The sequence below is a fragment of the Callithrix jacchus genome, chromosome 1 (assembly GCF_049354715.1).
Source record: "Callithrix jacchus isolate 240 chromosome 1, calJac240_pri, whole genome shotgun sequence".
NCBI lineage: Eukaryota > Metazoa > Chordata > Mammalia > Primates > Cebidae > Callithrix > Callithrix jacchus.
This window is the reverse complement of record NC_133502.1, coordinates 210,646,966-210,673,927: the sequence shown is the minus strand read 5'-3', so window position 1 is coordinate 210,673,927 and position 26,962 is coordinate 210,646,966. Positions and strand designations below refer to the sequence as shown.

The 26,962-nt window shown below is 52.5% G+C and overlaps 3 protein-coding genes across 5 annotated transcripts; 1 reads left to right on the top strand and 2 right to left on the bottom strand.

Annotated features, from left to right (window-relative positions):
* The first annotated feature begins 483 nt into the window (after window positions 1–483).
* Window positions 484–15,939, top strand: LOC118147769 (carbonic anhydrase 15-like). 2 transcript variants are annotated; one of them, XM_078341439.1, is made up of 5 exons: window positions 484–619; window positions 750–889; window positions 1,897–2,067; window positions 2,571–2,682; window positions 15,071–15,939. In XM_078341439.1, exons 2-5 carry the CDS (start codon window positions 799–801, stop codon window positions 15,078–15,080), a joined length of 384 nt encoding a protein of 127 aa, XP_078197565.1. In that variant the 5' UTR covers window positions 484–619; window positions 750–798; the 3' UTR covers window positions 15,081–15,939. The 2 variants fall into 2 exon arrangements, with proteins under 2 accessions (XP_078197565.1, XP_078197560.1); XM_078341434.1 differs by lacking the exon at window positions 15,071–15,939 and adding an exon at window positions 4,149–4,335.
* Window positions 4,054–5,297, bottom strand: FAM246C (family with sequence similarity 246 member C). Its single transcript, XM_035272289.3, has 2 exons — window positions 4,570–5,297; window positions 4,054–4,179 (listed from the first exon to the last, which is right to left on the bottom strand). The coding sequence occupies exon 1, from the start codon at window positions 5,267–5,269 to the stop codon at window positions 4,586–4,588; it is 684 nt and encodes a 227-aa protein (XP_035128180.2). The 5' UTR covers window positions 5,270–5,297; the 3' UTR covers window positions 4,054–4,179; window positions 4,570–4,585.
* On the bottom strand, window positions 15,933–21,538 carry LOC144578183 (GRB2-associated-binding protein 4-like). Of its 2 annotated transcripts, XM_078341421.1 has the most exons (3): window positions 21,340–21,538; window positions 20,968–21,119; window positions 15,933–16,286 (listed from the first exon to the last, which is right to left on the bottom strand). In XM_078341421.1, exons 1-3 carry the CDS (start codon window positions 21,405–21,407, stop codon window positions 16,078–16,080), a joined length of 429 nt encoding a protein of 142 aa, XP_078197547.1. In that variant the 5' UTR covers window positions 21,408–21,538; the 3' UTR covers window positions 15,933–16,077. The 2 variants fall into 2 exon arrangements, 1 of the variants encoding a protein (XP_078197547.1); XR_013523486.1 differs by lacking the exon at window positions 20,968–21,119 and having other exon boundaries at window positions 16,148–16,286; window positions 21,340–21,475.
* Window positions 21,539–26,962: the final 5,424 nt, after the last annotated feature.

Genomic DNA, 26,962 nt, shown 5'->3' with positions numbered 1-26,962 from the left:
TCCACATAAAAGCTTGGCACCATCTGAGAGCCACCATGGGATGGGGTGCCAGGGTAGGGCTTGGAACTTGGCCATCAGCCCCATCTCCTCTAAGCTCCCCTTACTATCCAGGTGGCTGGAAACCGCCTTTCCCTGCAGTACAAGCCACCTAGGTTTCCAGAGTAGTCTAGGTCCTCTGGGACTTCACACCTCCAGCAGGGGCACCTCTAGGTTTCAGACGGTAGGGGGTCCAGGAAGTGTAATTGCATGCCCCGCCCTGGGGCGTCCCAGGTGCACATGTTGGAGGAAGTCCTGCAGCTAGATACAAGAGGGGTCAGGGTTAGGAAAGGAACTGGTAAGTCCCTTGTCAGGGATGGGAACCTCAAGGAGGCAGCCCCTCTTTTTTTATCCCATCTGCTGGGACAGGAGTGGAATGGGGGTGTTGAGTCCTGGGCACCCAGGTCGCCATCAGCATCCTGGACAGAGCCCCAAGCCCTGCCTGTGGTTAGAGGCCACCTTCCATCCCCTACGTAGGAAGGGCCCTGCTCTCTGGAAATTGGAAAGAGGCTCGAGGTGCAAAGCAGTCCCCTCCTGTGACCTGCAGGTCTCCGTGTTGGCCTGGATCCGCAGAGAGGCCCAGGTAGGAGGGAGGCTATGGTCTTGGGATGGGGTGGAGGTCTCATGCCCACAGTGGGGCAGGAGAAGTCCTACACCTTCCCATCATGGGCGCTGGGGTCAAAGGTGCCCTCACTGTTTGAACTTTCTTGCAGGTGGCTTTGGCGTATCATTATGGTCCCCAGCCTGTTTCCTTGACTATAAATGGAGATAATAGGTCACTCCTCCCCTGCAGGATTAACCTCAGCAATTGTTGCTTACACTCAGCGAAGCCCTGGGACCAGTTCGGGCCTGAGTGAGTTTGGAGCACTCAATCTCTTCTTGGTGGCACCGCCCCCTCCCACCCTCTCCTCGATGGCCACACCCTTAGCCCACCTAGATAATGAGTAAATATGTAGCAGCCTGGCTCTGTGGTCTAGCCGCTTTCTAGTCCTTCAAAGCTGCTCTGCCACTGCACCACACAGGCCCCTGGCAACATGCTCACCTTTCTAGTGGTGCAGTGTGAGAGTGCGCACCAGGACTCTGTCCATCTGGTCTCCAATCTACCCTCTTTTGCCACACTCCACCACCCCTTAGGTCTTGCCACTGAGGGTGGAAAGGGACTGGGGGCAGAAAATACTGGGGTAGGGGTGATGGGGCCTCCGCTGGCCTAAGCCCCTGACCCTACTTAATTCTTGGACCCCAGCTGACGGGATGGGGCTTAGAGAGGGCCCAGATGACTGGCCTCAGCTTAGTCCCCTGCCCACTATCTGTCGGTGCCTGGTACTATGACTTACAGGACCCAAAGTGTGGTGATGACAGTGTCATGTGAGGCTGTGTCCTGGGACCACCAGAGCATGTGCCAGTGGTGCAAGAGTGGCACTCTGGTCTCTGCAGGTTTCTGTCTGCAGTCCTCTGCCCCAGTGACTGGGCATCAAGTGCAAGTGCATGACTGTTCCCCTGTGTGTGAGTCTGAGTCTGCTGTGATCACTAGTCCTGAGTCAGTCAAGGCTGGTGTGCCTGTTGCTGTGGCCAGGTCAAGCGTGTGCATGTGATAGAGGTCCCAGTGTGGGTGTGCAACTGTGTGCCGGAGACCCTTCTGCCTTCATCTCACCATGGGGCAGTCAACCTGCAGACTAGGTGGCTAGGTCAGATGCAGGGTGCAAGAGAAGGTGGGCACTGCGATCTGTTCAGGTGTAGGGAAGCAGAGTGGTTTCCTGAGGCTGGGCTATTCTCTGAGTATATGGGGACCACGCTGCTGCACTTTCAGGCTGCTTCTGTGACCCCCATCCACCCCAGAGATGACAGTCCTTGTTCCCACAGGCCCCACCCACTGGAAGAAGCTGGCCCCTGCCTGTGGGGGCCCAGACCAGTCCCCCATCAACACTGACCTTCACAGGGGCCGGTGGATCTCTACCCTAGGGCCCTTCATCTTCCGAGGCTACAACTCGGCACCTCCAGGTCCTTGGACCCCGGATAATGACAGCCACACAGGTCAGCACCCTGCAGTCAGGACCCCTCCTAGGCAGGGACCAGGAGCCCCTACCCATGGGAGCTGAGACACCCTACAGGGCCAAGAATCCTCCATAGAGGCTAGCTCCACAGGGAAGGAGCATTCTCACACAGCAGTCCAGACGCACCCTCTGCATAGGCACCAGGCCCCACCCTACAAATCACAACCAGCTGTGGTCCCTGAGGACTAGTAGTCAGGATCTCCAATGGGGCCAGGACCCCTGACCACACATAGCTGGGCTCAGAGCCCCACCCCAGGAGGGCTGCCCCCTGTCCTCTTCCACACCATGCTGGGTGTGGTAGTGGGGGCAGGGTTTCCCCTGCAGTCAGTGGAGCCCTGTTCTGACCAGCAGGAGCTCTGGACCTCACGGGTCCCCTTCCACTGGGGAGCAGCCTGGCTTGAGGAGGGGCCTATGCTCCTCCCTAATGGCACAAGGTGGGAGGTGGTGGGGTAGAGAGGGTGTCATGTGCCTTCTCACCTTCAGGGCTACTCCGAATGGACACTGATCCTCGGAACCACGTGGAGATTCAGGGGCCTGGGCTGCTGTTGCCTGCCTACTTCACGCTGCTGCTGCACTTCCACTGGGAGGGCCTGAGGTGAGCGGGCTCGGAGCACAGCCTGGACAGGCAGCGCCAGCCTGTGGAGGTAGACTTGGGCATGAGGTTGGGTGGCCAGAGGGCCCCCCAGAGGTGAGGGGGAGCAAAGTGGGGGCAGCTGGGTATCTCCCACCATCTGTGCCTCCCCCCAGATGCACATGGTCCACATGAACACAAAGTACCAGAACGTGGAGGTGGCGTCACACCACGCTGATGGGCTCACAATGCTGGTAGTGAGGGCGAGGCTGTGACTCTATGTATGTTTCCAAAAAAGGGGTCCATGGGGATCCTGGAAGTGGACGGGCTGGGTCTGCGGAGTCTGTGGGGGATCACTAGGGTCTGTAGGATCTGTGGGAGGATGGGGTGGTGGGAGGGTATGGATCAGCAGGTCAGTGGGGGTGAGAACCCTGCAGCCCATTTCCCAGATGCCAGATGCCCCCTGCCACTGGGAGCCTCCTGCTTAGATTCCCCCAGCAGAGTTCCCCCTTTAGAGACCCCCACTCAGAACCCTCCCATTTGGAGCCCCTCCCAGGAGCCGGACTGTAGCAACACCAATTTCTCTGCCTTTGTGTTGGGCCTGAAGAAGGTGTCTTCCAGCTTCGGGGGTTCTGGGGATGGCGTCAGCGGGGCATGGGGAGGCTGGTTTCAGTCCCCCTCCCTCTGCCTCTGAGAGGAATCTGGTGAGGCCCGGGTTCTGATGAAGTAGGAGAGGGTCACTCAGAGGGCTCCCATGGAACAGGAAGGCACACTGAGGCCTCAGTGGGATTAGGGCAGGAAATGACCCTCTTGCAGTGAGGGACCATGCCAGGTCACACCCCCCCCACACACACACACCACATTAAGGTTATCCTGTACATTGTTTATTTCACATGGAGGGTCACCCACGGTTGACAGAACCACAAGCTGAGCCCCAAGCCCATCAGAGCCCAATGCTAGGGTTGCTAGGGAGGGGGAAGAGCAGGGGTGGTGGGTAGAAGGGGCTGCTGCAGGGACCGAGGCTCCAGGGGAGGCTACATTTCCCAAGGCCAAGAGATGAGAAGCCGCTGGTTCCAGGTTCCGCTGCAGGCTATCCTAGCTGGGTGGGTGCTGGGCACTGTGGAGGGCTGCCTGGTGTACTATGGCCCAGAGCCTCCCTGGGAGTTTGGCTGTGGAGTCTGCATAGAGGGTGACTCTGGAGAGGTGCTTGTGTCCAGGTGGCTGCCTGTGGGTCTAAGTAAAGGGGTGAGTATTCTTGGTGTCACTGTCCAAAGCAAAGCTGGGTCCACGGGACATGGACTAGGTAAGGCTCTGTGTCCAGGTGACGCTCTCCAGTGAGAGGGGGGCTGCTGTCAGAGTGAGGCTGACCGGAGGCTGCTGTGCAGTTGGTGGAATGTGGTTACCATCTTGAGGGACATCACCAGCTGCATGTCTGAGCCACCCTGTGTCCCTGGGGTCTGTGGCCTTATGTGTGGGTGATACTGTTCCAGTGCCTGGAGACCCTGCCTCCTCACTGAGATCCTGAAAGAATAAGACCCTGCATGCAGTCACCCCGGAAGAATGGGAGTCCTGGCTGTTTGTTCCTCTGGAGGCTGACCCAGCCCTGATCCCGACCCAAGGCCCAAAGGCCTAAAGGCCCAGCTCTAAGGTTCCAAGGGGCTCCGCCCGGTTCTCCAGCCGGACTCAGTCTCCAGCAAGGACCCCAGCTGCCATCCACACTCCCCAGAAAAACGTACCCCACCCTCCGCCCATCCCGCGCCCACCCCCTCTCGACAGTACCAGGACCCTAGCTGGTGGCACCCGGGGACCCTTCAGGCTCAGAGCCACGCTCCACGAGGGGAACCGCACTGCTCACTTGCCCAGTCCTGGGAGTACCAGAGCCCCTCCAGCCAGCGGCGACGCCTTCCGCACCTTCCCTAGGCCGCCCTCAGTCCCCGCCACCTTGCGGGGCCCCAGGCGGCACCAGCATCTTCTTGTGGTTCTGGGCCGGGGCTCTGTGCGCTCCGCTGTCTGCTGGGCCGTCCAGGGCGTCGTCGGTGGGCCTGGAGGTGGCGACCAGGGTGCTCACGGTGCCAAGCGTCTGCAGCAGGGTGGGGCCTCGGGGCGCAGCGCGGCGCTCGCGTCGGGCAGGCGGCGGTGGCGGTGGCGGAGGTAGCAGTGAGCGCAGGGCGTCCAGCTCAGCTCGAAGCTCCGCGCGCAGTGCCTGGATCCCGGCGCCCAGTTCCGTGCGCACCGCCGCCAGGCCCTCCTGCAGCCGCCGCTCGCTCACCTCCAGGACACCCGCCGGGTAGGTGGCCCCGCCGCGCGGCTCCCCACACACTGAGCATACGGAGCCGCGGCTCTGCGTACCGGTCCTCTCGCCCGCGCCTGCCGCCCGGGCCCCGGTGCGCTCCACCAGCTTCAGTAGACGCGGCATCTTGGATCGCGCCGCCGCCTCCGCCCGGAGCTGGCCCCGCAGGCGAGCCAGGCGGCCCGGGGCGCGGGCTTCTTCCTGGCCCGGCCCATTGGGCTGTGACCCCGGGTCCCGCCGGCGGCCAGTGCCGCGCCGCAGAGCTTCGCTGACTCTGTACCCACTACGCGCCTGGGTCCACGCGCAGCCAGGCTCCGCCATCCACACTGCCGCCTCCACCGCCGCCAGTGCCAGGAGCCCGAGGCTGCAGCCTAGCGACCGCTGGGGCCCGGGCGACGCACCGTGGAGGGGGCCCCCGGGACAGCTGTGGGAACAACCAAAGCCCTGGAGATCCGGCCTCGGGCGCAGGGAACCCGGGCAGGGCTGATCTCAGCGGTCCGGCTCCCAGGGGACCCTGGGGGACTGAAGACGTTGTGGGCAGGTACCCACAAAGGGCATGGCCCAGTTTCTGGCAGAGGTGACATAGAGCATCGCCAGCCGAAGCCCAGGGACCAGCCCCCACAGACCCAAGTCAAGAACTGAGCTGACATTTTCCACTGGAAACTACTGTCTCCATCATAGTTATGGGAAGGCCAGGGGTGGTCATGGGCTCCACAGCCCTCCTCAATGGCTCAGGGCCACCTCCTTCCATGTTGTCTAGGCTATTATCTCCTCACTCTGTCCCCAGTCCACACAGCTGAAGGAATCCATCCTAGTGGCATCTCCAGCCCCAAGCTGCTGCCTCCTCCATGCAAGCTCTTCAGGGTCTCCCTTATTCTCCAAGGCGCCAGCCTAGGGCCTCTGGAAACCCCTGCCCATCTTATGCTGGGTTTTTGTTGTTTTTTTGAGACGGAGTTTCACTGGTGTTACCCAGACTGGAATGCAATGGCACGATCTCGGCTCACTGCAACCTCCGCCTTCTGGGTTCAAGCAATTCTCCTGCCTCAACCTCCCGAGTAGCTGGGACTACAGGCGCGCACCACCATGCCCAGCTAATTTTTGTATTTTTAAGTAGACACGGGGTTTCACCTTGTTGACCAGGATGGTCTCGATCTCTTGACCTCGTGATCCACCCACCTTGGCCTCCCAAAGTGCTGGGATTATAAGCGTGAGCCACTGCACCCGGCCTGTTAACAGGATCTTGCTGTGTTGCCCAGGCTGGGGTGCAGTGGTGCAATCATAGCTTACTGCAACCTCCACCTCCTGGGCTCAAATGATCCTCCCACCTCAGCCTCCTGAGTAGATGAGAGTACAAGTGTGTATCACCATGCCCCGCTAATTTTTATTTTTACATTTTTGTAAACTGGGCACATTGGCTTACACCTGTAATCCCAGCACTTTGGGAGGCTGAGGTGGGTGGATCACCTCAGGTCAGGAGTTCAAGACCAGCCTGGCCAATGTGATAAAACCCCATCTCTACTAATAATACAAAAATTATCTGGGCATTGGGGCACATGCCTGTAATCCCAGCTACTCCAAGGGCTGAGGCAGGAGAATTGCTTGAACCCAGGAGGCAGAAGTTGCAGTGAGCTGAGATCATGCCATTGCACTCCAGCCTGGATGACAAGAGTGAAACTCCGTCAAAAAAAAAAAAAATTGTAGAGACAGGGTCTCACTGTGTTTCTCAGGTTGGTCTTGATCTTCTGGCCTCAAGTGATTCTGTCTTGGCCTCCCAAAATGCTGGGATTACAAGCGTGAGCCACCATGTTCAACACTGTCTGTCTTTAACCTCCTCTAACCCAAGTCTTCCTTGTCCCTCTGGGTCTTTCCATAGTTCCCCCACCCCTCATTTTTCTTGTGGCTCTCACTTCCCACTTGGGCCAGGAAATCTTCCTTGACCACCCCATCCCACACTGGGGACCTCGAGCCCCTCCCTCGCAACACCCTTCACAGTTGTATTTAAATGACTGTTTTCCATCCACCCACAGTGGGGTCTCTGAGCCCAGGGCTGGGTCATCTCTCCTGGGCTGTGTGTGTCACTAAGCATGCTGAGTGCTAGTCTGCACAGAGGCCAGGCCTGAGTGGGCCCCAGGACACAGCTGCCAGTGGCTGTCTTGCCATGGAGTGAGGGAGTGAATCAGCGGGGCTGGGATCTTCTTCCCTTTACAGTAGGAGGCTGGGGAGAGGAGCTTGCCAGCCCATCCACCTCTGCAGCCTGGCATCTGAGGCCCTCATGGTATCCCTGCTGGCATGCCTGCCCCTGCAGCCCTTCTTTCTCTATGGAGCGCTCACCGCTGCACCCCATTCCTTCTCACCCCGGTGCCTTTGCATGAGCAGTGCTGCCTCTGGCCATCACAGGGCCCTAGGTATGGGCAGAGGGTAGTATCCCACACACAGCATGTGGTTCTCCCTGTACCCCCAGGGGCCAGTTAGCACTCTGGGTGCCCTGGACCCTAGGACCTCCCCCAGCAAATTGTGGAGGGGGGCCTCGCATGAATCCAGGCTGGTCTGGAACAGGACATGGCAAGACAGTCCCTGGAAGCTGTGTCCCTGGGGACTACAGGTCAGCGCATGTGTGCATGTGTGGGTGGCGAATTGAGGGGACCACTAATGCTGTCCTCAAGCAGCTGCTGAGAAGACTGGGTCCCTCTAGTCATTGTTCATTCACTCAATCACTGCCCGCCTCTCTGGAAGGTGCAGGAGGAGGTAAGAGTTCAGCACTCTGTCAACCTCTCAGACTCCCCCATTCCTGCTGAGTCACCTGTCCCCTGGGACCTCCAGCAGCTGGCTCTGCTGATCCCTAGAGCCTTATTAGCCATACTTCCCAACCCCCCAGTCATTAAAACACTGCCAACAAAAGAGCCCTGGGTTCCTTCCCCAGCCCTGCTGGAGATGGGCTGTGTGACCCAGGGGCTCTGCCCTTTCTGAGCCAAGTCTTCACCTGTGAAATGAAAATACCTCTGAGGTCCCCAGGAGGGGTGACAGGGAGGCCTGGGCAGTGGAGAAGGTGCAGGAGAGAGTCCAGATTTGGCAGAAAGAGCTGCTACTTTTGTGATCTCTGCCTGGAGGTTCATGGACAGGCTGGAAGATAAGCTAAGCCTTTGCAATGAGTCCAGATTAGGGCTTGTTCCTGCGGGGGCTACAGATGTGGGGGCTGGCTCTTGTGGCAGAGGGTCCCAAAGACATGGGCATGGAGAAGATGGGTTGGTGGGAGCAAGGGCAGAATAGGTCCCAAGGACTCTACTGGGCCCTGAGGAGGACTGCAGAGGTGTCGGTGAGGGGTAGGCATGCAGGTGTGTCAGCACAACCCTGAGCCCCTGAGGTAGGTGTTGGGGACCCTGGTCTGAGCTTCAGCAGTGGTGGGGCTGGCAGAGAGGAGACGGCGTGGGGGCTGTCCCTCAGGGAGCATGGCAGAGTGGCAGGGTGGGGCCTGTACACAGGTCTGCTCTCCAGTTCCTATGGGAAGCTCAAATCCGGCTGCCCTGGCAGAGGAGCTGACTTTGGCTCCCGTGCAGGGCCTGCTCCTTCCCCTCCTGTCCACCTCAGTGTGCTTTGGGCCAGGAGCCAGGCACGGTGGGGGCAGGAAGGCTGGCTGTGCCTGTGGGAAGCCACCAGCTCCCAGGGCTGTCTCTGGGCCCAGGCTGTAGCTCTGTGCATTCAGGCGTGCAGGCTGGGCGAGCGACTAGCTACCTTGCCCCTCAGTAAAGCATTCACAGTGGGGGGTCAGAGGAAACTCCAGGGCTCTGCCTAACTTGACCAGGGGTCCCAATGGGGCCGTCTCTCTGTGTGACTTAATTGTCATCACTTTTGTGTTCTGCAACTGTTAAATAAACCCTGGCAGCCACGTCGACTGGAGGTTTTATGTCCCGGAGCCCAAGGGCAGCTGGGAGCCAGCAGAGCACTTAGGCAGCAGGGCCAGGCCAGCTCTGCGTGTGGGAGGGGGCTCTGGGGGCCTCCAAGGGCTGCTACAGGGACCCAGCAGGGTGGGGGCGGAGGCAGAGGGTGTGATCAGAGTGAAGGTGAGATGCAGGCAGAGTCGTTAAAGCTGGCTTTGGGGTTTGTGTGGGAAGGGGCACACCTGGCAGGGGCTTGAGAGGTAAGCTAGGGAGGTGCCAGGGTCTTGGAGCTGCCTCTTAAAGGTGGTGGGAGATCTGGGAGAAGCAGGGAATGGGAGCATCCAGCAGGTTGTCTGATCCACCCTGAGGGCCCAGCCAAGCTGGTTGGGACAGGAAGGTTCATCTTGGAACTGGTCCTGGAGGGGCCATGTGGGCCAAGGGTCTGGTCATGGCCCCTAGCCCTCTGCTTAGACCACAGAGAACAGGACACCTGTCCGTCCTTTGCTGTGACTGCACTGCTTGCTCTGGGAGCAGCTGCTGGGCCTTTGGAGGAGGAGGGAGGTTGGCCCGGCTGGGGCAGAATGCTGTGCTCGGGCTTGTAGAAGGGAAGGTGATGGTCCTTTCAGATCCCTGGAGTGCAGGCTGCATAGTGGGGCCTCTGTAGACATAAGCTGGCAGGTCCGGCTTGAACTTTGCTCAAGACACTGGGTACTGGGTTCTGGGTTCAGAGGCCTCATGAAATGCCCAGCCTCAGTTTCCTCATCTGTCAGGACCAGCAGCTGGCTGGGAGGATGTGTATGACCATGGCAGCGGTCAGCATAGTTTACTCTAAGAGATCTTGTCTCCCAGAGCCCTGAGGTGACCTTTTTTTTGAGAGCTCAGAGAGGAGAATGACTTGCTCCAGGTCTTACTGCAGGGTCTGCGGCTTCCTTTGGGGACTCAGGCACACCTTGCCCCTGGATACCCCTGCCCTGCCCACTGGGCCCTGGCACTGTGCCCTGGTCTCCTGTGGCATTCTCTAGCCAGATCTCTGGGACCCATCCCAGGGCAGGTGGCTCTGCAGGAGGCCAACTCTACCCAGTAGTGGCCATGCCTGACATGGGTAATGAGCTCATTACCTGGTAATAACCTGGTGTGTATGTTCCCGGCATCAGCAGCCTCAGCTCTTCCCACAAGCAATGTCTGGCCTGGATGGTTCTGACCAGTCTATGCCATGGTCCCCGGCATCCCAGCCTGCCCTGCATAGGGTGTTGGGCCTGCCAGCATCTATATGTGCCCTGAGGGCCCCAGACTCAGCCCCCAGTGGGGAAACTCTGGGCTCCCGACGGACCCCTCCTAATTGCACAGCCCAGGGCAGGTAAGCCCTGACCCACTCTGGGCCTCATTCTCATCGAAGCTGGTGACAGAGAGTCTCTGCTTGGTCAAACTTTATTGAGGCTCCTGAGGCTTCTCCTAGGCACATCTGAGCACTTCCTTATACACTCCAGTTTTAGCAAGAATCCTGCAAAGTCAGTTTAGCGAGAAGCCCCAATCCTTGACATCTGATCAAGAATGTCAGATGTCCCCCAGGTGTGGGCTGACCATCTTGGCCCACCTTCAGCAAGAATCCTGTTAGGGGAGTTTAGCCAGAATCTCCAGCCGCTGGTGTTTCTTTCCTTTTAGCCACTTTCCATGCACTGTCCCCCACCCTGCTCCTTGACTGTCACTTCCCACTTGCCCATGCTGTCTTCAGAATTGAGCCCAGTCTCTCTCCCCCACTGCAGAATCTTATCGCCATGGCCCCTTATACCTGGTGAGATGGTCCTGAATAGTCTTCCCTACAGTGCTTTAGCAAGAGTCATTTTTCATTGAATATTTATTTTTTTTTTTTTAATAAAGATGGGGTTTCACCATGATGGCCAGGCTGGTCTTGAACTCCTGACCTCAGGTGATCCACCCACCTCGGCCTCCCAAAGTGCTAGGATTACAGGCATGAGCCACCACGCCCGGCCTCATTGAATACTTTTTAACAATGAAAACAGAAGAGGGTCTACAAGCAGGGCTGCTGCTGGGCACCATGGAGGGCCACCTGGTGGGACAGAACCCAGCATACAGGGCCCTTCGGGGTTCCCCTTCCCCTGCCGGTTGGGCTGGGGTCTCTGTGTCAGGATTGTCCTCATCATCATTTGGGGATGGACCTCCACTGTCATCCTAGTGAAGGGGCCAGGGAAGGGTGTCTATGTGCTGGGCAGACCTGCCCGAGGCCTCTGCTATCCAAACGGAGCCCCCAGGATTTGGACCTGCCCCCAGTGACCTGCTCCCTCTTGCCCATCATTCCAGGAACTTCCTGCTCCATACCCATGCACATCCTGTCCCGAGGCCAGCTCCACCTATTCAGCCTCAGGACACAGCCACTCACCCTCCCGGGAAGGTCTTCCCTGCTCCTGTGGCTTCCTGCTGGCACTCACTGCACTGGGTTTTCTTCCTGGCGTGTGGGACCCTAGTCTGTGTCTTCTATTGGATTTGACTTCTACCAGAACATGGACCTCCCTGAGTCCTCACAGCCCAGAAAAGTGCCCAGCATGCAGTAGGCACATCATAAATACCTGTCCACTATCAGTGAGTGAAGGCATCTTATTAAAGAAGACATTTAAGAATAGGGCATAGGGCTTGGCATTCAGTAGGCATGCAGTACATGATGGCTTTGTTATTTCCAGTCTGGGGTTGTGTTCATGCCTCAGTTTCCCACCTGGCCTGACAGGAGGGGCTCAGCTGCTGGGTTAGCTGTGTCTCTGTGCCCCTTGCCTGGAAATGCCTGAGGAGGGGCAGGGTCCTCATCCCAGCCCTATCCCAAGGGTTCCCAGCCCTCCACCCTTGAGGGGACGAAGGCTGCAGCCACCCTGCAGCACTGCATGCACAGGCTAGGAAAGAAGAGGGGGACAGAGGGTGTGCACAAGGGGTGGGGGGCCAGGGAGAGGGTGTGTACACAGGGCAGGGGGAGGGAGAGGGCATGTACATGAGATAGGAGGAGGGAGAGGGTGTGCACACGGGTCTGGGGGCAGAGAGAGGGTGTGTACAAGGGGCGGGTGAAGGCAGAGGGTGTGCACATGAGGTAGCGGGAGGGAGAGGGTGTGCATATGGCTTGAGGAGCAGGGAGAGGGTGTGCACGTGGGACGGGGGAGGGAGAAGGTATGCACATGTGTCGGGGAGCAGGGTGAGGGTGTGCACATGGCATGGGATGGGGGTGTACCTAATTGTGGCCGCACCTGTGCCCTTACCACTCCTGCCCACCCCATGAAACTCGCTCTGAGCCCTTGCGCCTTGGCAGGTGGGGATGAGACAGCCTAAGTGCAGATCTCTACCCAAGATTTGCATCAAATCATGTCAGTCATAGGTGTATCTTTGTAATTAACACCCAAATCAGGGTCTTTTCTCTATATCTTCCTGTCTCAAAATGAGAACGCTTGATGGCGGTTAATCATTCTCTTATGTGGTGTGTTTACTGCAGTGTGTGGTAACACATGAAATAGTGTGTAACATCTATGTCAGCACAAGGACTGCCTGTCAACCAGCATTTACCCCACATCAGTACAGTGGTTCACTCCCTACTCTCCAGAGGGGCCTGATTTATGTTTCTCTTGCTTTTTATAGATTTTTTTCCCTAGGTATGTGCTATCTCGAAACAGTGTCATTTGGCTTTGCTTGTCTTTAAGTGTTATAAATAAAAATAATATACTGTATTTTTTTAAATTCCTTTAGATTAATATACTGAAGTAAAAAATGGTATTCTGTGTATGGGCTGGGCTTGGTGGCTTCACGCCGGTAGCCACAGCACTTTGAGAGGCTGAGGTGGGTGGATTATTTGAGGCCAGGAGCTGGAGACCGCCTGGCCAACATGGTGAAACCCCGCGTCTACTGAAAATACAAAAATTAGCCAGGTGTGGTGGTGCGTGCCTGTAATCCCAGCTATTCAGGAGGCAGGGGCAGGAGAATCACTTGAACCTAGGAGGCGGAGGCTGCAGTGAGCTGAGACTGCAACAGTGCAATCCAGCCTGTGCGACAGAGCCAGACTCCATCACAAACCAAAAGAAAGAAAAAGAGAAAGGAAGGGAGAGAGAGGGAGGGAGGGTGGGAGGGAAGAAGGATAGAAGGAAGGAAGAAAAGAAGGAAAGTTAACAACGCCAAAAAATAACATAACTTTCCCATAAGAAAACATGGCAGACACCGCATGAACTTTGTGGTCAAGTGAATATCACCTTTCAAATGACACAGCACCATCAGGTACCCTCAGCTGTGACACACTGAGGAAAAAAGCATCACGTGTGGTGTCCTCTCCATTAAAAGCAAATTCTCCATTTGATCATGAGAAGCCATCAGAAGAACACAAAGTCAGAGACACTCAACAAAACACCTGACCAGTGCTCTTCGGAACTTCCGGGGCATGAAAGACAAGGAAATAGTGAGAAACTGGCACAGATGGAAGCATCCAAGGGGCACCTGCCAATTAAATGCGGTGTGGGATCCTTGACTGGATCTTGCAACAGAAATAAGAAAATGATGGAAAAGTTGGTGAAATTAAAAATAAGGTCCATAGTTCATTTGCTAATCGTATTTCCATGTGAATGTCCTGGTTTCCACACTTGTAACTAAGGTGGTGCAAGATATTGACATTAGAAGCTGGCAGAAGGACAGATAGAACTTTTGTGCTTATTTTTTGCGGCTTTTCTGCCTAAATTTCTTTCTTTCTTTCTTTCTTGAGACGGAGTTTCACTCTTGTTACCCAGGCTGGAGTGCAATGGCGTGATCTCGGCTCACCGCAACCTCCGCCTCCTGGGTTCAGGCAATTCTCCTGCCTCAGCCTCCTGAGTAGCTGGGATTACAGGCAAGTGCCACCATGCCCAGCTAATTTTTTTTTGTATTTAGTAGAGACGGGGTTTCGCCATGTTGGCCAGGATGGTCTCGATCTCTTGACCTCGTGATCCACCCGCCTCGGCCTCCCAAAGTGCTGGGATTACAGGCATGAGCCACCATGCCCAGCCTAAATTTCTTTCAAAACAAAATATGAAATAAAAGATGGGCAATTGAGAACCATTAATGGATTGAAAAATAACACACTTGCATGCAAATACAAATAATACCCTTTTCTGAAAAATGTAATCACTTTTTTTTTTTTTGAGACAAGAGTTTTGCTGTTGTTACCCAGACTGGAGTGCAATGGCACAATCTCGGCTCACCGCAACCTCCGCCTTCTGGGTTCAGGCAATTCTCCTGCCTCAGCCTCCCGAGTAGCTGGGACTACGGGTGCGCAGCACCATGCCCAGCTAATTTTTGTATTTTTAGTAGAGACGGGGTTTCACCTTGTTGACCAGGATGGTCTTGATCGCTTGACCTTGTGATCCACCCGCCTCGGCCTCCCAAAGTGCTGGGATTATAGGCATGAGCCACCGCGCCCGGCCAGCACTGCATCTTTCACAAGAACGATGACTCTGAGAACTCAGTTTTCTCTGCCCAGGCATTCATACATGCAGCAGAGGGAAAGGGCCACAGGAAGAACCACAGGTAACATGGACTGGGCATCTGCCACCGTGCACTTCATGTGTGTTCTGTCATCTTACACTCATCAGCCTTTGCGTTAGTTGTTTCCATTCTGAAGATAAGGAAGTTGAAGGCCAAAAGAGGTTAAATTAGTGGCCTAAGATTACAAGAAAAGTGGCAGAACCTGACTTTGGCTGATGCCAAGCCTGTGCCATGCTTTTCACTGCACTGTACCGCCTGTGGCTGCTCTGGGACTCAGGAGAGGCAGGTACTGCTGTGGCTCTGCCACTAACTTGCTCAGTGACCTTGGTTAATTCATTCTCTTTCTAGAACACAGATCTTCATGTATCAGTTGACGGAAATAGAACTACTGCCAGTTCACAGACGAAGGAATTACATTGTTTCAGGAAAATGAGTGGTGGAAACAGCCTTCAGACTGAGTGCAGGAGCCTCTGCTGAGTGACAGAAAAAGGATTAGGAAACCAGGGGAGAAGCAGTGTGGGGCAAAGAGCTCAGGAAAGATGTGAGGACACCTGGGTTCTAGTCCTGCCTCTACCATTTGATAGCTGTGGCCCTCAGGTGCTTCACCTATAAAACGGAGAAAAATGATCTTTCTGGCTATCTCTCGTATGTTTGAATGGTTCAAGTGAGATTATGTATGAAAATATCTTCACAGATGTCATGAAGTGCTCTATTAACACAGCCATTTCTCTGTTTGCCTTCATTTTCACAGCATGATTTAGGTATTTCTAAACTAACTAACCAAGGAATGTGACTGTGATCTGTGTGCCGTGGTAGCAACGGAGCACCAGCTCTGGCCAAGCCTATCCCCTCTGCACATTTGCCGGCCCCCACACTGGGAACAACATGTGATAAAACTGGTGCAGGCTCTGCCCCTGTGAGAGAGCCAGTGGTGTCAGAGAAGCAGAGGTCATAGCTCCAGAGCAGGGAGTCCCTGTGAAACCATCTGTGGTGATGGACATGCTGCCTATCTGTGCCAGTCACTTCGGTGGCTACTGAGCACTTGACTTGTGGCTATTACAACTGAGAAACTGAACTCGAAATTTCATTTAACTTTAAATAGCCACAACTGCAGCTACTATGGAGCAGCACAGCCTACAATTCAACTGAGCCATGGATCTGGTCATCAATCTTAAGGTTTCATAGCGGTCCTCTTTTTTTTTTTTAAGACGGAGTTTCGCTCTTGTTACCCAGGCTGGAGTGCAACGGTGCAATCTCGGCTCACCGCAACCTCCGCCTCCTGGGTTCAGGCAATTCTCCTGCCTCAGCCTTCTGAGTAGCTGGGATTACAGGCACGTGCCACCATGCCCAGCTAATTTTTTTTTTTTTTCGTATTTTTACGCCTCGGCCTCCCAAAGTGCTGGGATTACAGGCTTGAGCCACCGTGCCCGGCCTCATAGCCAACACATAAACCAACTTTGTGATTGCAGTTCTGAAACTCTAGCCTCTAATGCTTTTTTCCCCCAATAAAACACAATGTTCATGGCATGATTTTTTATAATGGTAGGTTTCTTAGGAATCCAATTATCACTTTGTAGCAACACAAATAAAACCAATAAAATGGGAAGATTACATAAAAAATTATGTTTTGTTATCTATGTTTGCCTACCTGGAAAGATATAATATTATATGTCCTTCTCTTTGAAATTTAAAAAAATCAGGGACTGAATAGAACAAGACCTTGTAGGGGTCGCTCCCCGCACTGGCCTCGGTGGTCCCCTACCTTGCATGTCCTGCTCTCTGGCTGGCCTGCTGGTGCAAGCAGAGACACCCCTGAGGTGAAGCGCTGGGCCAGGTGGACGGCACATGGTGAGACATAGGGGGCTTAGACGTGGGTTCTCGTTCTTCGGGAAGGTGCTGGTGGGAGCGGCTGATCTCAGCTGGAGAACAGGGGCCGTAACTGGCTGTGGAAATGTTTCCCAGGGAGCCTGTGAATGAAACAGGAAGGAAGGGTGTCCTTGTCTTAAAGTGGGCTGCTAGAGGCAGAAACACATGAAGACAGAGGAGCTAATCCAGCATCAGCACTCTCCCTCTGACACCCGCCCCCTGTACCCTCCCAGAGGAGGGCTGGGGCCTCCTGGCCATCCTGGTTGAGGAGCCGCTTTCCTGCTCTGGAGCAGCCTGGAGGCCTCATTGTGCCCTGGGCCATGACTACTCCACTCCCAGACAATGTGGCTCCCCACGGTCCAGGACTGTGGTCCCAGCCCCCAGGCAAGACAGCCTCTGCAGTGGTGAGTGCCACCACCTGCCTCTTCCATGGTGGCTCCTCTGTCATGGCCTCCCTCAAAGCTAAGGCTGGCCAGGTCAAGTGAGGCTTGCCAACTGAAGCCGCATTCTTTGAGGCCCTGCACAAATGTATCTGGAGCTGTCCCCCAAGACTGACCCCAGCTCTCCCGCCTGTCCTTCGATGGCATCTCAGACTCTCCTGTGGTGTTGGCAAGGAAGAGAGGTAACACGGACAGGTGGTACTTTGCTGCACCCCAGGCTCAGCACACTGTTCACCTGGCTTGCTTGCCAGGACCTGTCCACACTGCTCAACAGAACCTACAAGGCTTTTCACAGTCCGACCTGTTTCCTGCTTTCCTACACCCATGACCAAGGTACACGGCAGCATCAGCTGTCCTGCACATACTGGCCTCTTTCAGGATTCTTTGCTTTGGCTTATGCTGTTCCTTCTACATGGATTTCACTTCTACTCAAACTCACATGCACGCTTTTTTTTTTTTTTTGAGATGGAGTTTCGCTCTTGTTACGCAGGCTGGAGTGCAATGGCGTGATCTCGGCTCACCACTACCTCCGCCTCCTGGGTTCAGGCAATTCTCCTGCCTCAGCCTCCTGAGTAGCTGGGATTACAGGCACGCGCCACCATGCCCAGCTAATTTTTTGTGTTTTTAGTAGAGACGGGGTTTCACCATGTTGACCAGGATGGTCTCGATCTCTTGACCTCGTGATCCACCCGCCTCAGCCTCCCAAAGTGCTGGGATTACAGGCTTGAGCCACCGCGCCTGGCCTCACATGCACACTTTAAGACCCTGCTCAAATATGATGTTCTCTCTGAAACTCCCTGGACCGGCTTTCTTCTGGGTGTCACAGCACTTGGCCCCTCTTCCCATCATAAGCACTTCCTTGTCCAGCCCATGGGTTTTTGAGAACTCTGACTGATGTTGTTACCTCCACGGCCCAAGCATTTACCTAATAGAGGCCAGGTACATAGACGGTTTTTAATCTGTGTTTGCACATTAAATAAAAACATACTTTCAGCAATCAAAAATCCCAACAGCGAAGTTTCTTGTTCAAAAGAAATGAAGGTCTACAGGTGTAATTTCAAATGATGTGATCACGAGTGGGGTCATGTTTGGCTGGTGTTGATGGTGGCTTTCTAAGGGTTCTTCAAGTTATATCAGAGGGGGCAGAGTTCTCCTTCTGTCCCCCGCTATCTGGCCTATTTCTGGCTGTGCCACCTCATGGCCTGAGGCAGGAGCCCGAGCTGGCTAATTCCCCTGGAGTGCCTGCTCCTTTCCAGCTGTTTCTGATGCTGGGCAGGACAAGTTCTGCCAGTGAGCAACAGAAACATCTGGGAGGGCTCTGGGAAGGATAGCTCCACTGACAGCTACGTGCACTCCAAGATGAGCTCCCATGCAGGTCTCCTGGCGAGTGGGATGTCTGATGACAGAATCAATGGCCTTGTAACTCCAAAAGACCTGCAACATGAATGCTTTTCCAGTGGAGGAGAAAGGGTCTATGCTAGGAGACTGGGCAGCCACAGCAGCAGGGATGAACATAGCCGTGGCACAGGAGAGACAGGAAGGGCACAGCAGGAAGCTCCGCTGAGCCTCTGCTCCTGCCATCTTGTTGGATCTGCTCCCTCTGCCTTCAGTGGGGCTATTCTTCAGGGTTCTTCTCTCGACCCTCCTCAGCCTCACCCTGACTCTGGATACTGCAAGATGATCCTGTCCTCCCACAGCCCCCGGGGCCACCTAAGTGATGGAAACTCTCAAATCCGAACCTGCAGCTCAGGCCTCTCCGGGGCTCCCTGTCACAAGGCAGACACCCCACAAGCAGGTGTCCCCGATGCTCCAAAGTGAACCCCTCGCATGCCTATGTTCCCTCTCAGTGAGGCACATCAGTGTCACCATCCACTCCACTCTCCAAGCCAGAGCGCTGGCGTCACTGTGACTCTTCCCTGTTTCTCACCAACCACGTCCTCTCCTTATGGCATTGCTCATGGAAAGCACTTCCACAGTGCCCTGCATCCTTAAGATGACTCACAAAGCACTCTCTCTTCCTAAAGCCATATTTCTATTTATTTCAACCAGTTTCTTAGCAACACTTCCTTGTGTTTCAAATGGAATTCTTGTAAAATACCAGCCTTTCTCTCATCACCCCATATATTCAGCTCGAAACTCAGTGAGGGCAGAGATTCTCTCTTTTGAAATGGTGTTGTTCTCAGAATCAAGCCCAGTGTGTGATACAACAAATATGTGTTGATCGAACAAAGGATGTAGCATAGTAAGGAACTACTCCCCGGTGACTTTCACTGCTCCTCATCACCCTCCCAATAAAGTCCAGGCTCTTCAGTCTAGCAGGAAAGGCGACTTTTCCACAACCCACTCCCCTTGCCCTGTGACCCCATCTATCCCTCATGCCCCTGTTGAATGTGTGGGCTGTAGAGCATGAGGGTGACCCTCACCTCCACAGCCCCGGCCTAGCACTCAGGCAGTAGAGTCCTATCCATGACCCAGAGTCCATTTACATGCAGACCTGGGAGGAAGCTGCTTCCCACCCTAGAGTCCCCATCTCTCCACTTACGCCTCAACACGGTAGTCGTAAGGATGAAACACATGCATGCTGTAGGTATGCAGAACACCTTCTAGTCACTTCTGTATCCCCAGTGCCCAGAGCAGTGTCAACACATAGTAGGTGCTCACTGCATAGAGCTGTCCCTCAGTACCCCCGGGGGATGGGTGCCAGGACCCCTGTGGATACCAAAATCCATGCATGCTCAAGTCCCTGATACAAAATGGCTCAGTATTTGTATACAGTCTGTTCACATCTTCCTGCAGACTTCAAATCATCTCTAGATACTAACACCACCTGATACAATATGAATACTGTGGAAGTGGGTATTACACTGTATTGCTTAGGGAGCAATGACAAGAAACCAGTCTGTGTATGTTCAGTACTGATGCAACCTTTTTAACATTGTCCATCTGAGCTTGGCTGAACTCATGGATGTGGAACCTACCGACACGGAGTGTTGACTGTATTTGTTGAGTGAATGCAATTAAATGAACAAAAGAATTTTCTCCGGGATGAAAATCCAAATATGCCTGTTCTGAGGGTCAAGTCAGAGAGGTTTTGTGAATAAAATGAAGATCTGGTAACAAGATGAAGTGGGGGTTAGGCTGAGCTGGGCCCTCATGCAACACAAACCTGTTCTATCCCAGGTTCTAGAACTCTATTCTAACAGCACCAAGCCACAGCTGTAAAACCAGCCAGCTCTCTCAAACGGCCTGTAGCTCCAGAAACATCCCTTCAAAGCAGTTCTGGCAATAAACCTTGCCTGGAGAGTTTTTAAAACCAGACTGCTGTCTTTTGTCCCAGAGTTTCTGATTCAGCAATTCTGGAGTGGGGCATAAACTTACTTACAAGAATTACTTACTTACATTCTTACAAGAATGTGCATGTCTAACAAGTTCCCAGGTGATGCTGATGGTGATGAGCTAAAAAGAGCTTTTACATTTCAAAGGACTGTAATTTTTTTTTTTTTTAGACACAGTTTTGTTCTTGTTACCCAGGCTGGAGTGCAATGGCGTGATCTCGGCTTACCGCAACCTCCGCCTCCCGGGTTCAGGCAATTCTCCTGCCTCAGCCTCCTGAGTAGCTGGGATTACAGGCATGCGCCACCATGCCCAGCTAATTTTTTTTTGTATTTAGTAGAGATGGGGTTTCACCATGTTGACAAGGATGGTCTTGATCTCTTGACCTCGTGATCCACCCGCCTCGGCCTCCCAAAGTGCTGGGACTACAGGCGTGAGCCACCGCGCCTGGCCAGGACTGTAATATGTTTAAAAACAGGAATATAAAATAAAGACTGTATATGGCCTTCACAATCTAAAATATGTACAGGAAGTATCTGTTGAGCCCTGGACCCCTGCTACTCAAAATGAAGCTTTTCTTTTCTATCCTCCCAAAAAACAGTGGGAAAGAGTGGAGCTTTTAAAAGAGACTAATGCCTTGGTCACCACTCCAAGATTCTTAGGTAACTGGCCTGACACAGGTCCTTGGCATCAACGTTTTTTTAAATATTCCCTCTTAATTCTGATGTGCAACCAGGTTCCAGAATGACCAATTTAGACCATACGCTGACTCAGAAAAAAAAACCCTGCTCCTCAAACTTCCTGGTGAGTACAGGATGACCTGGAACAAATGTGAAGGAGCATTTTTGCAACTTAAAACTCACTTCAAAAAGCTGAACTACTCTTTTGCGAAGGTTATCAAAACTCAAGCATGAGTCTGTATTTGCTCCTCTCACCTGCCCCCTCCCAAGTGATTACACATCAGTAAGAATCACAACGCAAACCCGCAAAAGGTCAAGTGCAACTGTACCAGACAGCAGGTGCCAGAAGAGCCAGAGATGGATCAGCAGAGGGACGAAGGAGAGGTCTTCCCCAGGGGTGGCTGAGAGGTGACAGGGCAAAGGTGCAGAGAGCTCAGGGAAGTGGGAGAGGTGGAGGACTGAGGACAGCAGTGGCGTCGTGCTGCCGGGAGAATCAGCAAAAATGCCTTTAGCTTCATCAGGAGCCCAACACTTCTTGGTCTCATTCAAGCATAAAAGGGCCAACGTCCCTCTACTATTTAGCCAGCTCCCTCAAGAAGGGAGGGCAGCCGGGGCTGAGAAAGGGCTGTGCGTGCTCCCATAGCTGTGCTTTCCTCAACCTGCCTGAAGCCGCAGATCTGACAGATTCCAGGCCCACTTACTTGTTCATGTCCTCTCTCGTCTCAGCCACCAGGTAAAAGGTACGCTCTCTGATCTTGATGTCAAACATACAGCCCTTCTGAAGCTCCTATTTGTTGAAGTTCAGAGTCACACCAACATCCAGCTGCTCACAGAGCCTCAGGTTGATGGTGCGCAGGGGCTTCTTGGAGTCATCATTCTTGTAGTAGTCCAGAACAGCTGGGTCACTGCTAGTCTGTCCCCTCTGCAGGATAAACCAGCATTTCCTCCAGGCCTAAATCCCACCAGGAAGGAGTAACAAGAAGGGAAAGATTCATTTGTTATTACAATGCTTTTAACAGATCTAAGACATCATTAAGTTAAGAATGGGACTTGGATCTGCACTCAGCCTGTCTCCCTTTCGGATTTCCCCAGAATTTCAAAGATGGAGGATGACTCATGCATTTTACTGCCACATCGCACCATGTCAACAGGGTCTCATCACTACAAAATAAGATGTGCATTTCCATGCTTTAGAGCAGGAGGTTGGGGAAGGAGAATTTATAGCAACAATTTCATTAGGCTAAAACACTGACCTCAATGCATTGCGCTTTTAGGCAGAGTAGAACTCTCAAAGCCACAACTTAGTTTATAGATGGGGACTTCCACTAAGGCATGGTGAGCCGAAGCAGATGTAGTAGCAGTAAACAAGTAGCAGAAAAACAAGTTTCCCAACTTTTAGTAAAATGTGCTTTTTACCACATCATGATGCTTTAGAAGAGTCACAGAGAAACGCTTCTAAAACTTCTCTGAAGCACATGACTTCAGGACGCTTCTTTTTAAAGGGACAGAGCCTTACTCTGTCATCCAGGCTGGAGTGCAGTGGTAGCATCACAGCTCACTGCAGTCTTTAACTCCTGGGCTTAAGTGATCCTCCCACTTCAGCCTCCCAAGTCGCTGGGACTAGAGCACACACAACCATACCTAGCTAACTCTTTTATATAGATTTTTTTGTGGATGTGGGGTTTCACTATGTTGCCTAGGCTCATCTTGAACTCCTGGCTTCGTATGATCCTCCTGCGCCTCTGCCTCCCAAAACAGCAGGTGATTTTTTTTCTATCTTGCTCACTGCTATATCCCTAGCACTCATAATAGTGTCTTGTAATGCTAAGTGCTCAGTATGTATTAATGAACAGATAAACCCCCTATACTGCTTGACCCCATAGAATCGAATGCATGATTACATTTTCTCTTAGGCTGTCTTCTACCTTCCAGCTCTTCAACAAGACTAAGTGATCAATGGGCAGATACCACAGGCAGGGATCAAAGACTACCCATGGTAGAGAACTGTGGGCGAGTCTATACTTCCCCACTGGCTCCAGGCATGACCTTCCGGTAAGCCATTTACCTCTTTGGAGCTTGTCTCAGCTGCTGGAACCCTAAGTACCTCATAGTTGTACTATGCAAACAAACCCAAACTACTTGGTATCCAACCCTGAAGGACTGCAGATGCCAAGCACTGGGTTATTATCACAGCTCTTTAGAGCCCAGGGGACCTACACTCTAGGACTCCTACCACCTTTTCCCGCTCACCTTTTATCCCTGTCCTTTTCCCCCTTATCAAACTTCCTTTCCATGACTCTACTATAATCATACTCTTGCTTCTTTCTCCATTCCTCGTATTTATCTGGCAAAACCACAGCCCCTGGCTAAGCCTAATGCTTTGCCTACTCCACCCGTTCCCATTCAGCTGTGCACAGCTGGAGAGAATCACATAACCATGCTGCCTGGTCTCATTTTAACTTCAAGGGGCCCTCATGTGGCCCAGTGTCCTACCACATTTATCTAGTTGACGGCTTTCTCCTGCTGTTGGCAACAATTTCTGAACTTCTCTCCCTTTAAACCTCCAACACCTTATTTCTTAGTTTCTTATTCCAAAAGAAAATATAAGCAATCCAAAGAGAATCTGCACCTGCTTCGCCCCCACAACCACCAGCCTGCCTGTGCCTGTAGCCCTGGACCTTGTCACTGGGGAGCACAGAGAGTGTACCCACTCTAAGCCCAATCTTCTTGCATGTGTGAACACCCTCCGCTCACAAAGGGATGCCACTTCGACAGTCCTCCACCTCTACTAGGATCGTTCCCATCACACCAACTTCTCCCACCTTAGAAAAAAATTAAAAGTTTGGCTTCAGCCTGCCTTCTCTTCCAACCATGGCCCAGTTTTCCTACCCTCTTTACCTTAAAACTGTGAAGCGTTTCCCAGCTGCTAATCTTTATTTCCTCTTCTCCTACTTGTTTTGTGAAATCACTCTAATCAGGCTGTTTCCCTCTGCAGCACCAAAATGACCCACGGAAGGTCCCAAAGACTTCAACGTTGCTACATCAACTCCTGAGCCTCACTTAGCCTCCCAGCACAACCCGCACCCAACAAGCCTTGGATTGAAAAAGATTGAAGATGGAGGCTTAGCAACACAGGATAAAGTTGAGGAGCATAAAAATAAGTGCCACTTACTTATAGTCACCTGAAGTCTTGCCCAGGCCGCTGCTTTCAGATTGTGTGTGTGCATGGTGCAGGTGCATGTACATACGTGTAGTGTGAGCACAGCAAGGGTACTGATAGTACTCAAGCTGGTGTTTACTCTCATATATTGTAAGGGTTTTTATGCTACTGCATTCTTTCATTTTGTGTAAACTATGCAACTGTATTTCCATATATTAAGTTTATGTATTGACCTTAAATTCTGTGTTCTTGCTATATTCACCTAGTTCTGGGCTTTTTTTTTTTTAATTGCATATTAGGTTTTGGGGTACACATGGAGAACATGCAAGATTGTTGCGTAGGTACACACATGACAGTGTGATTTGCTGCCTTCCTCCCCATCACCTATATCTGGCATTTCTCCCCATGCTGTCTCTCCCCAAACTCCCCAACCCCTGCTCCCTCCTCTGTTTCCCCCGACAGACCCCAGTGTGTGATGCTCCCCTCCCTGTGTCCCTGTGTTCTCATTGTTCAACATGCACCTATGAGTGAGAACATGCGGTGTTTGACTTTCTGGTCTCGTAACAGTTTGCTGAGAATTATAGTTTCCAGGTTCACCCATGTCCCTACAAAGGACATGAACTCATCGTGTTTTTTGTTGTTGTTGTTGTTGTTTTTGAGACGGAGTTTCGCTCTTGTTACCCAGGCTGGAGTGCAATGGCGCGATCTCCGCTCACTGCAACCGCCACCTCCTGGGTTCAGGCAATTCTCCTGCCTCAGCCTCCTGAGTAGCTGGGATTACAGGCACGTGCCACCATGCCCAGCTAATTTTTTGTATTTTGAGTAGAGACGGGGTTTCACCATGTTGACCAGGATGGTCTCGATCTCTTGACCTCGTGATCCACCCGCCTCGGCCTCCCAAAGTGCTGGGATTACAGGCTTGAGCCACTGCGCCCGGCCCCAACTCATCATTTTTGATGGCTGCATAGTATTCCATGGTGTATATATGCCACATTTTCCCTGTCCAGTCTCTCATCGATGGGCATTTGGGTTGGTTCCAGGTCTTTGCTATTGTAAACAGTGCTGCAATGAATATTGGTATGCATGTGTCCTTATAGTAGAACAATTTATAATCCTTTCGATACATACCCAGTAATGGGATTGCTGGGTCAAATGGAATTTCTATTTCTAGGTCCTTGAGGAATCGCTACACTGTCTTCCACAATGGTTGAACTAATTTACACTCCCACCCACAGTGTAAAAGTGTTCCTACATCTCCAAATCCTCTCCAGCACCTGTTGTCTCCAGATTTTCTAATGATCGCCATTCTAACTGGCGTGAGAGGGTGTCTCAATGTGGTTTGGATGTGCATCTCTCTGATGCTAGGGTAGGGCATTCTGAAGCAGATTTCTTAGACGTTCTCATGTATGCAGTCATGTCTTTTGAGAATAAAGACAATTTTACTTCCTCTTTTACAATCTATATGCCTTTCATTTCTTTTTAATGCTTGTTACACTGACCAGACCCTTTGGTACAACACTGCATAAAAGTGGTACACACAGACATCCCTGCCTTGTCATGATCTTAGGGCAAAACGCTCAGTATTTTATGATTCAGAATGATGTTAGCTGTAGGTTTTTCACAGATACAACTAATTTTCTACGGTTTGTTGGAATTTGGTCACATACTCTTTTGCATCTATTCGGTGATCAGGTGATTTTTCCTCTTTCTTCTCTTACTGTGGTGCACTTGACGGGCCTGTTTTCCCATGTTAAGCTAACTTTGCATTCATCCTATGAACGCCTTGGTCATCAAGTGGCAGAACCAGACTTCAAGCCCAGCAACCCGGTTTCACGGGCTCTGCTTGTTCTCTCACCAGTATCGCTCTATGTGTAGAATTCGGGCTGAGGGTAGAGGAGAGCAAACAGTGACGAAGATGGCTCTGCAAAGATAGTTGGGCGGATAAGGGAATACAGTTTCCCAAATCTGTAAGCAGATCCTTGAAAGCTGTGGATTGCTCAGCTCCAGTCTTCATCCACCCAACACTTTCTTCCAGCGCCTGTGATTTACTGAAAATCCTTCTGCATCCATGTTGTGCATCAGTGTCATTACACTCCCTAGAAGCACACTGCTGAAGTATTTCCTTAGCATTCCTCATAGTGTGGGCTGTCTGGTAACACATTGTCTTAGGTGGTGGTTGCTGTTGATCTGATGCTCCGACAGTGTCTTTGCTTTGCCTTCATATTTTAAAACAGAATTCTCCACTGGACAGAGAATTTAGGATGATGGCACCACAGACTGTGTCATGGCCTGTGTTCTCCACGTCTTCATTTCCTCACCTGAGAAATGAGGACGGTACTGTGCCTATGCTATCAGGTTGTTCTAAGGCTATGAAGTGACTCAGATAAAAGCCGTGGTACTGTGCCTCACACCTAGCAGGTATCCAAAAAACACTTAAAAAAAACAAATGCATGCCTACAGTGATCAGATTCTGTTAGACAGACTATATAGAATAAAAGCCACAGCTCCTGATCTCCAAGAGCCTGAAATATTTCTTTTGGCATTTCTTATATTATATGCTTTCCAATAACAACCCTTCTTAGCTTTTTAAAAAATATGACAATGTTTTCATAGTGTCTTTTTTTTTTTTTTTTCTTGAGACGAAGTTTCGTTCTTGTTACCCAGGCTGGAATGCAATGGCGCGATTTCGGCTCACCGCAACCTCCGCCTCCAGGGTTCAAGCAATTCTCCTTCCTCAGCCTCCTGAGTAGCTGGGACTACAGGTACGCGCCACCATGCCCAGCTAATTTTTGTATTTTTAGTAGAGATGGGGTTTCACCTTGTTGACCGGCCCCATAGTGTCTTCATTTAAAAAGAAAATTGCTGTGGCCGGGCGCGGTGGCTCACGCCTGTAATCCCAGCACTTTGGGAGGCCGAGGCAGGTGGATCACGAGGTCAAGAGATCAAGACCATCCTGGTCAACAAGGTGAAACCCCGTCTCTACTAAAAATACAAAAATTACCTGGGCATGGTGGCGCGCACCTGTAGTCCCAGCTACTCGGGAGGCTGAGGCAGGAGAACTGCCCAAACCCAGGAAGCAGAGGTTGCGGTGAGCCGAGATCACGCCATTGTACTCCAGCCTGGGTAACAAGAGCGAAACTCCGTCTCAAAAAAAAAAAAAAGAA